The sequence below is a fragment of the Pelodiscus sinensis genome, chromosome 4, assembly GCF_052426305.1.
Source record: "Pelodiscus sinensis isolate ZL-2025 chromosome 4, ASM5242630v1, whole genome shotgun sequence".
Lineage (NCBI taxonomy): Eukaryota > Metazoa > Chordata > Testudines > Trionychidae > Pelodiscus > Pelodiscus sinensis.
This window is the reverse complement of record NC_143055.1, coordinates 34,885,387-34,901,677: the sequence shown is the minus strand read 5'-3', so window position 1 is coordinate 34,901,677 and position 16,291 is coordinate 34,885,387. Positions and strand designations below refer to the sequence as shown.

At 45.0% G+C, this 16,291-nt stretch overlaps 1 protein-coding gene across 1 annotated transcript in view; it reads left to right on the top strand.

Annotated features, from left to right (window-relative positions):
* Positions 1 to 1,398: 1,398 nt before the first annotated feature.
* SEL1L3 (SEL1L family member 3) overlaps positions 1,399 to 16,291 on the top strand; it is a 66,776-nt gene continuing 51,883 nt past the window's right edge. Inside the window, exons 1-3 of the mRNA XM_006138169.5 lie at positions 1,399 to 1,756; positions 11,271 to 11,838; positions 14,201 to 14,327. Of these exons, the coding sequence (XP_006138231.2) occupies positions 1,694 to 1,756; positions 11,271 to 11,838; positions 14,201 to 14,327 (758 nt within the window). The 5' untranslated portion in view covers positions 1,399 to 1,693. The remainder of the gene's footprint in view (positions 1,757 to 11,270; positions 11,839 to 14,200; positions 14,328 to 16,291) is intronic.

Sequence of the window (16,291 nt, the reverse complement as noted above, 5' to 3'; positions counted from 1 at the left end):
CTAAAGGCTGTGTCCTTTCCAGACAGATACAAGTGTTTTCAATGACAGAACTTGTACATAGTACAATACTTCAGATGTTGGGAAGTAGTATTTGCCAAATCCTGTTGGTAATGAAGCTGGTGGGAATTTGATGGGGAGCAGAATAAGGGTCATATCCTGTAAGGCTAAAATTCAACAGAGAGTAAAGGAACCTCGTGTAGCCCTACATACCACCTGCATTAAGGGCTCCACATATCTGTAAGAGATCTGTCAAAGCATATTGATTAGGACCAAGGCCTTAGTCCCGGGAGGGCAGGAAGCCTACAAGTCTTTCTATGGGTGTACATAAATGACAGATAATATTGAACTTCATCATCTAATGCAGCTCTTAATTACAATGTTTCAGGAACATATATTAAACAATAATTTTATCTCTATTATTAAATTGGCACAGTCATGCCATATGTTTAAGTTTGAAAGTATAAGTAAATAGTACAATTTATGTGAGTTGTTCATGGTAGCTACTATGCCTTCCTATGTGTGTGGACAGTTCCTAACTTCCTATAGGCTCTAGCATAATGCAGATAATATAATAGTAATAACATGTACCAAGGATTTCAGACCATGCAATGTCTTTTTATTGTAATTTCTATAATTCTGAGGTTATTATTAATAACTAATACAATTACAAGGTGCACTTTTCTAGAGATGTGACAAATGTTCTCAGAGCTCTTTACTGGCATTCCTATTTGACTGATGGCTTCCTGAGGAAGTCATCATGGGAAGTCTATTAAGGCAAAAAAATCCAGGAAACCTAAAGACAGGCATAAGATTATGGGAACTGTTAGATGGATCAAGCTCCCAGGTTCAGCTAATCCAGTATCTGACAGAGGCCGGGGTGTGTATCTACATCGGGACCAAAGGCTTCAGAACGAAATGCAAGAACTCCCACGGCAACAGCTTTGAAATAATCTGTTTCACGTAGGTCCCATCGTGGGCTCTAACAGCAATTGGTTAAACTTTAAATCCTGAAGTATGAGAATTAATAGCTCTTCTGTAATGTTACACACTAGCAGGGCTACCCCTCTGAGATTTCTGTGATGTGTTAGCACAAATCATTGTAACTCTTGGTCCATGTAAATGCATGAGCCCTTCTATCAGAGGCTCAGAGCACCTGCAAACTAAGGTATTTTTAATTCTCTCCCTTTCTCCCACTCCCCCATCCCGAGAGCGGCAGTTGGAGGAGAAACAATACACACAATTCACACTATACACAGGCCAGCGTGTCAGGCAGTGCTGGGCAGTCCCAGCAGCATCCACAGACTCAGATAAATAGCTCTAGGGGCGAGCAAAACGAGCGGGTTGTCCCCCTCCACACCGTTACACCCAGGGGAAGGTCAACGAGACTGAGGGAGGGAACAAAGGAGGAGCAGGTGCGCCTGGCGTCCCCAGCTCGGCTCATCCTTTCGTGCTGCACCTGCTCAGCGAGACTCCAGCCCCGCCCGGGCGGAGCCTCCTCCCCCCGCAGCGGCTGAGCTCCAGGAAGCAGGATCTGCCTAGTCCCCGTGGCCGGATTCCCCCGGCGGCCGCGCGCTCTGGCTGCCCTGAGCCGGCACCGACCTGCAGCAGCAAGTGCCGCTCTGGGCCTCGACCCGCCGCGTGCCGGCCCCGCGTCGCCCATGGGAGCAGCCGGCGCCTGAGCCCCATCGGAACCATGTGGCGCCCAGCGGAGCCCCGGCCAGTGCCCCGTGGGGGCCTCCTTCTGCTCTGGCTGCTGGTGAGCCCGCCTCCCCCACTCCCCGCACACCTGCTGCCGCGCCGCTGCGGGGCTGGCCGGGACCTACTGCCGGGGGCTCTGGGCTGGGCTGGGCTGCCAGCCCCTTTGCCCCGCAGCAGGCACTTCTGTCGCTGCCAGCCCCGGAAGCTGGGCAGGAGCCCGCTGTGCTCTCCGGTATCCTCTCTCCCTCCCTTCGCATCACACCCCTCGCACTCCCAGTACTCCCCCAGCTTCTATCACACTTCTCTCCATGCACCCCCTAGCACAGTCCCTAGTCACCCTCCCTCCACCCCAGCACACTCAAATGACCCCCCAGCAATGCTCACCCCCTACACCACCCCAGCGCACTCCAATGCTCCCCCAGCAAGCCCCCATATACTCCTCCATCCACTCCAGCACACCCACAGTTACAGCTCTCCAGCTGTCCCAGTATACTCCTCCACCTACCTCAACACACTCCCAATACCCTGTCCCAATACACACGCTATCCAACACAACACATTCCCTATGCACTCTTCCTTTCCTATACACCTCTCCTTCCACCCCACATTGCTAATACAGCCACATCCTTCTGCACTTCTCCATCCACCCCAGCATACATCCAATATGCATACCTCTGTCCACCTCAATACACTCTTAGTATACTCCACCAAACCAGTTCATACTTCCTTCTGTGAACTCCGACACAGTTCCAGTACATTTATCTTTCCATCCACCCCCAACCCATTACCAATGCTCTCCTGCACCCCAGTACACCCCTCTATCCACTCCAACATACTCCCAGTACAATCCCAAACATATCTCCAGTAAATTTGCCACACCCATATCCCTAATGAATGCCCTTTCTCCAATGCACAAAAATCCTGGTTCTACTCTGACATCTCTTCATTATTCTGCCCCACTACCACACACCTCTTGCTCCTTTATAATCCTTCTCTTTCTTCCCTTTTTTTCTGCTGCCCCAAAATACACATCTGTTCCCTTAAGAGCCTTTTCCCCTGTGCCTACCCAACTGCACCCTCTCCTGTCAACACACCACCCTCCTGCCAACCCTCATCAAAACATACTCTGATTTCTATTCCCAGGGATGATGATGATGACTTCCCCTGCCACCTCTTCCAATTTTTTCTAATACTGATTTTAAAAAAAAAACAGAATATTTTAGTTTTCAACTGACAGTATTTTAAACAAAGTATTAGCTTATTTACAGAATTAAATGTATATATCTAGAATCTAGAAAATTATATTTTTATCATTTGCACAGTAATTTATACACTTACTTGTCACTTTTTCACAGATCTATATTTCAGCCATCAAGCATAAAAAAGTTACAAATCTAGATCGCATATTGAAAGCACTTAAGGACCGTTCTTGTCCAGGGTTCTGGACTCCTACTCATGATCAATCATTATTAAAAAGAAGAATCCAATTATTTTCCATAGGGCTATATTCACTTCAATCCTAGGAATAGAGGGTTGGGAGGGACCTCTAGAATTCATCATGTCCAGTCCCCTGCACAAAAGCAGAATCAAGTAAAATCAGACTATCTATGACAGGTGCGTGTTCAACCTGTTCATAAAAAACCTCCAGAAATGGGGATTCTTCAGCTTCCCTTAGAAGACCATGTCAGAGCGTAACTATCCTTATAGCTTGAAAGTTTTTGGTATTACATAATCTTTAAATCTCCTTTGCTGAAGATTGATGCCATTACTTCGTGTCCTACCTTCAGTGGACATGAAGAACAATTGATCACAATCCTCTTTGTAACAACCCTTAATATATTTGAAGACTGTTACCATTCTCAAGACTACATAGGCACAGTTGTTTTAACCTTTCCTTGTAAGTCCACATCTTCTATTGGCCACCCACCCAATAGTAATATGATAACATTTAACTAGTTTTCTTATGAGAGGGTCATGTAGGACTGTGTCAAAAGCTTCACTAATATCAAGCTATATCTTGTCTCCATTAGACCAGTGATTCTGACAAAGACAGAAATGAGATTGGTTTGACATGATTTGTTCTTGACAAATACATTTTGGCTATTTCTTGTAACCCTGTTATGCTCTAGGTGCTTATAAAGTGACTGTTTAATAATTTGTTCAGGTGTCTTTCCAAGTATCAAAGTTAGGTTGACTGTTCTGTAATCCCCAAATCCTCTTTGTTCCTCTTTTTAAAGATAGGTCCTATGTTTGCCCTTGTCCAGCCCTCTGGGACGTCATCCTGTTCTTTAGGATTTTTTGAGATAATTACTAATGGTTCTGAGATTGCTTCAGTGAGTTCTTTAACTATCTTAGGATGGATCTCATTAAGCCCTGCCAATTTTGAATACATTTATCTGAATATTCTTCAACCTGTACTCATATTTTGATGAAGGATAGTGTGTGAGATTAAGAGTTGAAGAGTTGTGAGTCATTAATCTGGTAATTTATACCTAATGAAGACTAACTACCCTGGGCAAGATTTTCACAAGATTTTCAGCGCTTCGCAATCAAGCCCACATTTTCAAAGGAGTTCAGTGCTATAAAACCTGGCCATAAACATTAATCTGGAAGCCAAGATGCTGTATCCTGAATGTTTTTGGAAAACTGGCTTTATGTAGGTGCTTAAATGGGAGTTTTCCAAATCTGGCCCCAGTTGTGGGTTCTGAACATCTGACCTACTGCTTTGTAAAAGAACTTGGCTTCAGATTTCTAAATTATTGTGCCCTTCAACAGGCAACATACATAACTCTTATTGACACCATTTTAAAATTATTATTACATGTAGCTATTTTTTGTATGCATAAAAGGAGGGGGGAACTTCTCTTCTTGGTTTCTTATCTGATTGTCAAAATGTATCTTGAGAATGTTACATGTTTGCTGCCTGTGCTACCCCTACAGAAAAGACTGTGTTTATCTCTGCTGCCTACTCCTAAATCAGGTTTTAGATTACCATCTTTGCCTCTTACAACAACAGTTGCAAATTATAAAGTGGGAAATGTCACATTGCCTGTTAACTCTGTAGTGATATTAATCTTAAAAATGTGACCTTTTAAAAGAGGATCCTCATTTTGGCCAGACATATTTATCTCCTCTTATACAAACTTAGGAGTTGTTCACTATTTCTTTTTGCAGTTATTTTCAAACTTTTTTTCCTCATACGCAGGAGGCAGGGGTGGATATAGGGCACGGTGAACGGGGCGGCCGCCCTGGGCTCTGCGCTTAAAAAAGCCCCGCGCATGCGCTGTGGCGTCACGGCGCATGCGCCGTGGCAAAGGGGGGGCCCCGCAGAGTTATGATGCCCGGGGCCCCGCAAAACAGTCATCTGCCCCTGCCAGGAGGCATAAGGGATCTGTCGAAAAAGGCTTTCTTTCTCAACAGATCCCCCTCTAGACTGCTGCGTTTTGCTGACAAAGTGCTGAGTCGGCAAAAACGTTGGCCATTTTTATGCAAATTAAGCACGGGATATTTAAATCCCTGCTTCATTTGCAATGTCGACCTGCCTAATCTACATCGCTCTGCCGACAGAGGGATGCAGTCTAGACATACCCTCTGTGACCCAGGACTGGGTCGCATCCCATGCTTTGAAAACCACTTTCTTAGTGTACATTATTGATTTAGGAAACAATGAGTGATAACATTAATGTGATAAGTTTTGTGCAGTAAGTGCCATTAAAAACTCAACCTTTTCCATTCCTGAGGGATTGTGGTATTGTGGATTCTCCTCTTTTACAAGTAACTTATTATCCTTATTGCCAATACCTAGGTGGTAGTAAATAATGAGCTTTTAATGGCACCCACAATTTAAAGCAGCATAATTTTAGGACTCTGCTTTTACTCTCTTGGCCTCTCACTGAAGTCACTGGGGATTGTTTTGCTTTTGATATAGAATGAGCCCTTTGTGCTCATATTGGATCATTTGCACGCATCTTAAAATTCAGCATGACCCAATAGAGAACAGTGGGCCATGTTCAGATCTTGTGTAAACAGATACAGTTTCACTGAGGTCAGTGGAGTTTCTCCAGAGCTGAATTTGATCCAAGAATATTAAGAATCCCCCCACCCCCCAACAACTTGTTCGTTATCCTCAGCCTTTTTTCTTTTTGTTGCCTAGTATCAGTGATGTTTCATAGGTTAAAAGTCCACTTTCTCACCCATCACAGGTGAATATGGTTCTTCCCCTGAAATCTGGGTTGTGATAGAACTGTTGCAGTAAAAATCAGTGAAGTCTAACTGCCCCTCAAATTAAGAAAAATACTATAACCCTTATGGATGTGAAAATAACTATGTGAATCCATTATAAATTAATGCAGTGTTGTCATTCTGACTCTGTGGAGAGTTAGACTGTTAAATTAGCAGGACACTGTTCTGTTTTACTATTTCTGTGCCAAACCACGTGCATAATAGTGAAATTGTCAAGAATTTTGCCACTTAATAGTGCCTGTCTTGAGGTTTACATAACCCCCTTGCTGGCCTGGTAACCAGAGGTAATGCAGCAACTCCCAAGCAGCTCTGATTGACAGCCTCACAGCAGCTGGGAGAATAAAAGACCAGAGATGCAAAGGGATTGGGTGGCTGCCTGAGGAGCAAACAGGCTAAAGAAGAAAAATCATTCCAGCAAACTGGTGAGAAATTACCCAGAGACAATCCCACAAAGAAAGGATGATCAGAAACATAGGCATAAGAAGCCCACAGTACCAAAAAAAGTAGGAAGAAGCTCAGTGGGGAGAACTGTGTATTGATTCTGCCTGCCTGGTTTAAGGGCTAGGAATGAGAATCAGTGTAGTGTGTTGGTTTGGAGACTCAAATACCAAAAGGGGCTCCCAGCCCGGATGAGGCCCAAGTCCAGAAAAATCCCACCAGCTATAAAGGGAAACCTCTACACCCCAGAGGGACAGAAACTAAACACTTCATAGTCCAGAAGAGGACAATCACAGACACTCAGGCGATAAGGGCTGAATCACTGTCCTGCTGGACTAAGCAGATTGAGACTGACCAAAGCAGGAGGCTGATACATTAGTGCACTAACCCACACATGGAACTAAAGTTCGCTCTTTGCCTAACGTAACCCTGCCACTGATATACAAACTCTTGACAATGCCTAAGAGGGAGGAAACACTCAATAATAGAGCGGAAGGCCTCTGCTTTGAATGATCAAGCAATGGCGCAGGACCAACACAATGGCAGATACAAACCTTGATGCTACAGTTGCTGTCATTGCAAATAAGCCACCAGCAGCCACTCAGCCAGAGGTCCAAGCTGCAGCAGAACAGAAAAGGCAACAAATATTGGACATGAATAGCAACAGCAGCAGGATAATTGGATGAGGGCAGCACCCAGGACAGCCCTGTCCCCACTAGCTATGATTAGTTCATTAAGTGGCCCTGTACTGTCCAAGATGGGACATTAGGAAGACCTGGAGCCTTTTTAATGCCTTGCCATTAGTGCCCACTGGCACCTCTGCCAAGCATCTATATGAATAGGGGAAGCATAGATAGCCTATCAGGCCTTCAATCAACAATCCACTCTCAACTTCTAGAATCACAGAATACTAGAACTTTCAGGAACCTTGAGAGGGCATCAAGTCTGGTCCCTGCCCTCATGGCAGGACCAAGCACCATCTAAATCACCCTGATAGATGTCTATCCAACCTGCTCTTAAATATCTCCAGAGATGGAGATTCCACAACCTCCCTAGCAATTTATGCCAGTGTTTAACCACCCTGACAGGAAGTTTTTCCTAATGTGCAGCCTAATCTTCCCTTGCTGCAATTTTAAGCCTATTGTTTCTTGTCCTATCATCCAAGGCCAAGGAGAACCATTTTTCTCCTTCTTCCTTGTAACACTCTTTTAGGTATTTGGAAACTGCTATCATGTCCCCTCTCAGTCCTCTCTTTTCTAAACTAAACAAGCCTAGAATGGTAAAGGCAATATATTTGACCAGTTATGATTAAGGGAAGAGACTTACTGCTGCCATTTCAGAGAGCAGAGATTTACCCTGTCCATGTGGCCCTGGGCACTGGCATAGAAACTCTGAGATGTCAGAAGGAAGCACAAGAGGCCTGAAGCCAGACTGAGGAGGCAGCCAAACTGATGGTCCTCAAAGACCTCAAAGGTCCTCTGTGTCCTCCCCACTGCTGTGCAAGACTGGGTGCAGAGGCATTGACCAGAGACTCTAAAAGAAGGGGTAAGCCTAGCAGAATACTACTTCGAGACTGACATCCCGAAAACACAATCCAGGAGGCACCTGCCTCTTCTGGTTTGACTAGGGTTGCTCTTAAAGAGTGTGGCTGAACTGAGACTACAGGATGAGAGTCAGCCTCACCCCCTACAGATTAGATCTCACACTAGAATTTAGCCATAGCTTATTCTCTACCCTCTTCTCTGATGTCCAGACTATGGAGCTATGACAGAATAAGACCTTGAGTATATTGTCATTATAATATTGACCGGGGAATGTGATCAAAGCGCCTTAATTGCCCTGGTGACGGGGGAGCGTGCGAAGCCTCTCCCGCCTTGCCAGGAGCAAGTGGCGCTTTGAAGCCCTGCGTGCTGCTCGCAGGGCAGCGGGGAAACCGGAGGGGGTGGGGGAGCTGCGTGAAGGTTTCTTCACCCTTCCCCAGCCCTGCGAGGAGCCCGCAGCACTTCAAAGTGCCACATGCTCCTCGCAGGGTGGGAGGAGGCTTCCCAGGCTCCCCCACCCCCAGGCCCTCATTGGCCTGGGGTAGGGGAGCATGCCAAGCCTCTTCCAGGGCATGGGTGCCTAGTGGGAAGGGGAGGCAAAGGGGCTCCCCCACCCCCAGACCAATTATAGTAGCCCCACCTTTCTCATTTAGGCCCTGCCCCTTCTGGGGTGGCTTGGGGCTACTTCAAAAATTTTTGAAGTGGCCCCCAGGCAAAAATTATTGCCCATCCCTGCCATAGCGCATGTTAATGACCTAGATTTAAAAGCAGTACTGGATTTGGGTGGTGAAGTTCAATGAGAAGGAAAAATGTCCCTGAGGTGTCTCCATAGGGACTAGCCCTGCACTAAAGTCTCTCTAATGGCAGGTAGACAAACAAGCCACCCCATGGTAGGCCCAGCATGTAAACTACTTACTTGCTCCTGGTAAGAAGGTATTGGCCCCATTTCAAGACATTTTTAAAACAAACTCTTTTGAAAAGCCAAATAGGGATAGCTAGTTTAACAGATTAGAATCTCAGCAACCTCTGTACCTTTGAAGATGAGGTCTTTTCTCTACTGCAAATGAAGGCCAGTCGACCAGGGTGAGAAACAAGCTACTAGATGGGAGGGATGGGACCTATGCCAAAGAGACTGAGGCTGTTTGAACAAATGTGATGACTCCACTGGAATGGAGTAGATTCAAAGAAACTGTTGAGATCATCTAACCTGCAGGTTGAGCAAGAGAGTCTGGAGGCTTTATGAGATTTTGAGAAACAGAAACTATAAAGAGCTCAAGCAACTAAGGAGCAGAACAATAACAAGGGGGCCTGACTAAGGGAGTTCTGGCCTGGTGACCAAGTCTTAGTATTATTACCCAGTTGAAACTGATGGGCAAAAGACAGGGCCTGTATGAGAGTATTCACCAGATTGGGCCAATGAATTATGAAATCTGTCAGCCAGATCAGAAAAAAAAGGCAACTCTATGATGGCAACTTGCTATAACTGAGGACATCTTGAGAAGGACTATTTATAGCACTACAACTCTACAAGCCAAAGCTAGGATCACAGACAGTGTTATCAAAGGCAGACTCAGAAGTTGAGAAAACACTTGACCCACAAACAAAAGAGGGAGGGCAACCTCCAGGACAAATCATCACAGAATTACAAAGTATGTGGTACAGTCCAGTAGTCCTAATCCACAAGCCTAACAGCTCAGTCAGGTTTTTTATAGCTTTCTGTAAATTAAACAAATTATGGAAGTTTGATGCCTATCCAGTGTCTTGAGTAGACAACCTCATTGTACAGCTAGGATAAGCACATATTATATAATGACCTTAGAGTTCACAAAGAAGTATTGGTAGATCCCCCTACCAGTGCTGACTGACAGGTTCACAGCAACTGAGGGTATGTCTACACTACCCTCCTAATTCGAACTAGGAGGGCAATGTAGGCATACCGCACTTGCAAATGAAGCCCGGGATTTGAATTTCCCGGGCTTCATTTGCATAAAGCCGGCCGGCGCCATTTTTAAATGCTGGCAGTTCGAACCCCGTGCCGCGCGGCTACACGCGGCACAGAGTAGCTAGTTCGGATTAGGCTTCCTAATCCGAACTAGCTGTACTCCTCATTCCACGAGGAGTACAGCTAGTTCGGATTAGGAAGTCTAATCCGAACTAGCTACTCCGTGCCGTATGCCCTCCTAGTTCGATTAGGAGGGTAGTGTAGACATACCCTGAGAGAATAAAGCAGATGAGAAGCAAAGGAACGGGGAGCTTGCCAGAGCAGTTGGCAGGGTAGAGAAGGAAAGTCCTGCCAAGAAATTGGTGACAAGCTGCCCAGAGACAACACCCAGAGAAGGAATGACTGTAAATACGGTCTGAAGAAACCCATAAAGCCAAGTAACATAGGAAGGAATTCTTGGTACAGAAGGAGGAATTGTTGGGATTGATTGTGCCTGACTAGTTTTAAGAGCCCCGAGCTGGAACCCAGTGGAGTGGGTTAGCATGGGTTCACCTACTGACCCCTCAATGGAAATTTAAGGGGTTTCCAGCACTGTTGAGCATCACAACCAGCTAGCCTCAACCAAATATAAGGGGGAACCTGTACACACCAGAATGATGCAAACATACAGTCTTCATAGTCTAGAATAGGATTATCATAGAGACTCTGACAGGAAAGGCTGACTGACTGCCCCTCCAGACTATGCAACAATTCCCTTTGACCAGAGCAGAGGAACTGACACGTTAGAACCCCAGACAATGCAGCTGGAAATCATGACTGCTGTACTTTCCAAGTAGATTTCCAACTAGTAAGTGCATGGCCATTCTGCGTTTCATTCTTGCAATACACTTTTGGATACATTACAAACATGAATTATAACAAAACTGAGACTGGAAATTGGAAAGTCCCCACTTAATAGATTACTAATTTAAAAGTTTCTATAGTAGGAACATTTATTTTTAAAATTGTATTACCACAAAGTTAACTAAACAAAAACAAAACAAGGGTACAAATCCTATAAATTACAATAGGAGTGCTGATGATCTAGTCCTACAATGTGCTTAAGTGCCTTCTAGAGTAAGTCATATTCTTGGTGGATAGGACCTTATGTATCTGTAGGTATATGTGTTTGTGTATGTAATTCTAAAATTTAAACTGGCCAAATATTAGCCTAAAGATTCTAACAGTGTTTCTTCAATAATCCATCATTAGGCCCTGTATGAAAGGGTGTTTACATTTTGGATGTCTAGTACTATATTTAACATTTTAAATGGAAATGAAGCATGTGTAACATATCATTATGAAAACTATATTATTAATGAAGTTTAACACAGGCAGCTGGATATAACATTTTGAATTTTCTTTTCCAGAATTTTGTGCCATCTTTTGGAAAGGAGACACTCCTGACGACATCAGTTATCCCACAGTCTGACCAAAACATGGTTTATGAAGATTTTATTCACTTAAATGTTTTAGAAAAAAGAGTTCTTAATGATTCCGAAGTTTCAGTTCAGTATTTATGTTCTAAGCCTTGCACTGTCACTTTGGAAGCAGTCGCTTCATCAGAGTTCAGAACTGGTGTGCCAGTATATAAGAAGAGATGGAAGAATGAGAAGCATCTTCATATAAGTAGAACTCAAATAGTGCATTTGAAATTTCCAAGTATCATGGTTTACAGAGATGATTATTTCATCAGACATTCTATAGTAGTGCATACTGTGATACTATATGCATGGATTAGTCACAAACCCATTGGGGGTTATGATGCCAAGAGGAATGAAAGCTACCAACAGGCAGTTGCCAGGAATTATACTGTGTTGGAAACAGTTCCACCTTCTAAGCGTCCATATAAAGATCACAAAGTATGTTTTAAGTGGAACTCTGAGTATATGTGGAGGCTGCAGGCAAACAGGATACCTCAATGTCCCCATGAGAATGGTAGGTACAATTACATATTTCCTTTTTTTAGAGAGCTAAAATGAGACCAAAAAGGGACATTGTATAAGTTGTTATAAAAGTATATATAATTATCAGCAAAAATATTTGCCAGAGGGATTTACGTTTGGTAGCAAAATGATTAAAATCCATGATTTAAATAGCTTTGAATTAAATAATACACCCTGCTTCATTGGGTACAAGAATGATAAGATCAGGTCCTAAAATGGATCTCCCCCCTTAGAGAAGATGAGCCTTTGCACTGAGTGTGCATATGTGAAGTTTCTGCCTAGAAGGAAACTTTTGATGATACATAAACATCTAAAAATAGGGTTTAGAATACGATATCCATTTAATCTATAACTGTATCTCTGCTATGCTACACTTATCTATAAACAAAATCTTTTTTGTTCTAGAAAGGAATAAAAATGAGATAAAATATGGTGGGTCAGATTATGCTTTCATTTACACCCACAGACCCCTTTTAAAGACAGTGTATGGTACAGAAGTAGTACAAAATGTAATCCATTGTTTCAGAAGAAAGTCTATTATCACTGAAGCTGAACAGTTTTTGCCATACAGGCAGTCCCCGGATTACGTACAAGATAGGGACTGTAGGTTTGTTCTTAAGTTGAATTTGTATGTAAGTTGGAACTGGCGTCCAGATTCAGCCGCTGCTGAAACTGACCAGCGGCTGACTACAGGAAGCTGGAGGCAGAGTTGCTCTGCCCTGGGCTTCCTGGAATCAGCTGCTGATCAGTTTCAACAGCGGCTGAATTTGGACGCCTGGGACAGAGCAGCTGGGGCGCTGCCGGGTAGGTCCCCGCAGCGCCGCACCTCAGCGCTGCGGGGACCAACCCGGCAGCACCCCAGCTGCTCTACCCCTGGTGTCCCCAAGTCAGCCGCTGCTGAAACTGATCAGCGGCTGATTCCAGGAAGCCTGGGGCAGAGCAACTCTGCCTCGGGCTTCCTGTAGTCATCTGCTGGTCAGTTTCAGCAGCAGCTGACTTGGGGACGCCTGGGGCAGAGCAGCTGGGGTGCTGCTGGGTTGGTCCAGTAGCGCCGAGGAGTAGCACTGCAGGACCAACCCGGCAGCGCCCCAGCTGCTCTACCCCAGGCATCGTCGGCGAGAAAAGCCTGGTCTGCTGGGGGAGGGGGACACTAGCTGCGCCTCCCCCCAGCAGACCAGGGAGACGCGGGTGGCGGGACCGCTGAGACGCACCGCGGTCCCACCCGCATCCTCCGCGGTTTTGCTCCGCGTCTCCCTGGTCTGCTGGGGGGGGCTCCCCCCAGCAGACCAGGGAGACACAGAGCAAAGCCGCGGAGGACGCGGGCAGCGGGACAGCCCAGACACGCCATGGCTGTCCCGCTGCTGGCGTCCTCCGAGGCTTTGCTTCACGTCTCCCTGGTCTGCTGGGGGGGGCGCTCCCCCCCAGCAGACTAGGGAGACGGGGAGCAGCTTTTCTCGCCCCGGAGGACGCGGGCGGCGGGACCACAGTGCATCTGGGCATCCCGCCGCTCGCGTCCTCCGGGGCGAGAAAAGCCCCGTTTGTAACTGCGGATCCAACGTAAGTCGGATTCGCGTAACTCGGGGACTGCCTGTATTAGGCTTTAATGGCCCCTTACATTGGTATTGTTGCCAGTGCAATCCATGGGAGTACATTCATGTACTACTTTGTTCCTAAGTAGTTTAGTATGCTCTTACTTTATTCTAGCCTAAAACTGTGATGAGGCCATTTTAGTGAACAAAACGTTTGTCTCCAATAAAACTGAGCATTTGCTATAACATAATCAAATGGCAAGGGATCCAAGAGTTGCTTCTTCTTTAGTATGTTCCTTAGTACAGCCGTCGTATGTTGTGATCCAATGTGGCATCACAAAAGTATGCTATCACATTGAGATGCAACGTGACAACATCTCATGCTTTGGTTTAGCCATGATTGTTCCCCAAACACAGCTTGCAGAATACAGGATATGTGTAGAAATCGAATAGATGCACACATCTTGGTGCATCTAGGGAAACCAACATTCTGTCAGAAGTTCATTGGGTTCCTATTGGGAAGATCTGTATCTAACTACTGCAATTCCCTCCCACCCCTTTTTTTTTACCTTAGTACCACCAATTCTAGCTTCAAAACAGCCATGAGGAATGGACCCTATAAGTAACCTTCTCCAGGCTATAGTAAATTGTGTAAAGGAGAGTTGGCCAAACATTAGGAATTTGTTGTGTATTTGTGAACTGTCAGATCATAATGTTTGACCTATGTTTCAAGGTAGTTAATTTAAACATTTAACAGTATGTGAACATGGGGTGTCAATGTGGATTGACATTTCTTGGCAAACTAAGAATGATTACATTTGGCAGATGCTGTTGAGATCCTCAGTTTTCCATATGCATCAAGCGGAGAGAAAACAGGAATCGTGAAGAAGTTCAAGAAATTTCACAATAGAGAGCTTGAGACAATCAGACAGCATCAGATCGATTACCCAATGTAAGCAAATGCAAACCTTGGAAGATGAGTATATTTAATTTCTAAAGGCTAAAATCTGTTTTCACAGCCACCCTTGCACAGAATAATTACATGGTAAAGCAGTGTTTCTTAAACTGTGTTCTGAGGCACACCCATGTGCCACGAGGCAGTTGGAGGTGTGCCGTGGAGAACAACAGAATTTAAAATGGCCTCCCGTAAAGGGGCGGGTGACTTTTTTTTTTTGCTCAATAACTTCCTCCTGACCCTTTTTTTTCCTTAATAATTTTTCCCCGACCCTTTTCCCCCGACCCTTTTCCCCCCAGATTTTTTTTTCCTCAACCAAAAATCCTTGGTGTTCCTCATAAAAAAAAATATTGTTTGGTGTTCCTCGGCCTTAAAAAGTTTAAGAAACACTGAGGTAAAGGGACTCTATCCACCAGTTCAAGAAAGTGATAGGGCAGTTTGCCTTCTCGTTGCTTATAAGGGGGTTTTCAGCAGAGGAGAAGTGATAGGGCTCAGATTTGCCACACCAAATAAAGTTGAGCTCCCTTCTCCTCCAAATAAAGTTGAGCTCCCTCTTAATATTCCAGAAGGACAGAAATAAGGCCTCCCAGCTTCTAAACACCTTCCCAGGATATACAGAGAAGCTGTACTTAATGAAGAACACCAACACCTTTCCAGAAGCTTTCTCAAGCTCCATTGCTCTTTAGTCTCATGTAGGGATCTGAGGAGAAAAGAGGAGGATCTCCACCCATTCTCTGGTCTCCTGTTTCTCCCTAAGCTTCCCTCTGTGCCATATGGTTTTGGAAATGGAAAATTATCACTAGATTAGTATATCACCCTTGTGTACTAATGGACAAGAGATGTGGCTGCCAAACTTGTTGAGGATCCATGAGAATTAGTAGTTCTAGACATAGGGCTCTTATATCATCCATGTCTAGAAGCTCTATTTTAATGCACTTTCTACCTCCTTGTCTTTTTACACCTGGTAGCATGGCTGGCTCATGTGCCATGGTAGCAGTGGCTCATACACTGTAGCTACATTCAGCCTCTATGATGGCTTGTTTTGTCCCAAGCACTTGTAACTTCCCTGACTTCTGTTTGGAAGATCAAAGGAGTACATGAGCTTTGCTAAACTAAAGTGGAAAACGTGCCTTTGATTTTTATCTGCTTAGGTTTAAGTATCTATTCCCCAGATACTTACTGATGCTCTGTCTCCCACCCTCCTCCCTTATTCCCTGGCCCCCCTCCCCCATTCCCCTCTACTATTTATTTCGAGTGTTCACATCCCAAATTCATAACTCTGGTCATCTGAAGAAGCGGGCTGTGCCCATGAAAGCTCATGAAACCATCTACATGTTTTGTTAGTCTATAAGGGTATGTCTACACTACAGCATTATTTCAAAATAGCTTATTTCAAAATAACACGTCTAGACACAAAATGCATTTCAAAATAGTGTTTTGCTACTTCGAAATAGCGTGTTCACACTGATTGGATGCTGAATTGCATTTAAGGCTGGCCAGAACCAGTTCTGGCAGGGCATCAGGTCAGGAGTTACCTTTTGTGGCTGCTGCCTGAGGCTATCTGAGACTTGTGTTTAAAGGGCAACCCCCCCTCCCCAGACAGCCGGTTCTAAGGTTTTCCTGCTTGCTTGCCTACCTCGCTGAGGGACAGCAAAGCATTTTTTTCTCTGTGTGTTCTGGTTGCCCTCACTCAGGACACCACAGCACTCTGCAGCATGGAGCCGGAGCCACCCCTGGGCAATCTGGTGCTTCTCCTGGACATGTTGCTGCAACCTTGGCAGCATGTTCTGCAGGCATTAACACTCTCCCTGGTGTGCCCCATTGGGGGCTTGTGCCTCATTCCTCCCTCACGTCCTTCCACTTACCCCTCCCTAACCTCCCTTCCTGCTGTACAATAAAAGACACATGTGCTCATTAAAACAAAGCCTCTTCATTGAACAAAACTGGGGGAAGGGAAGGGA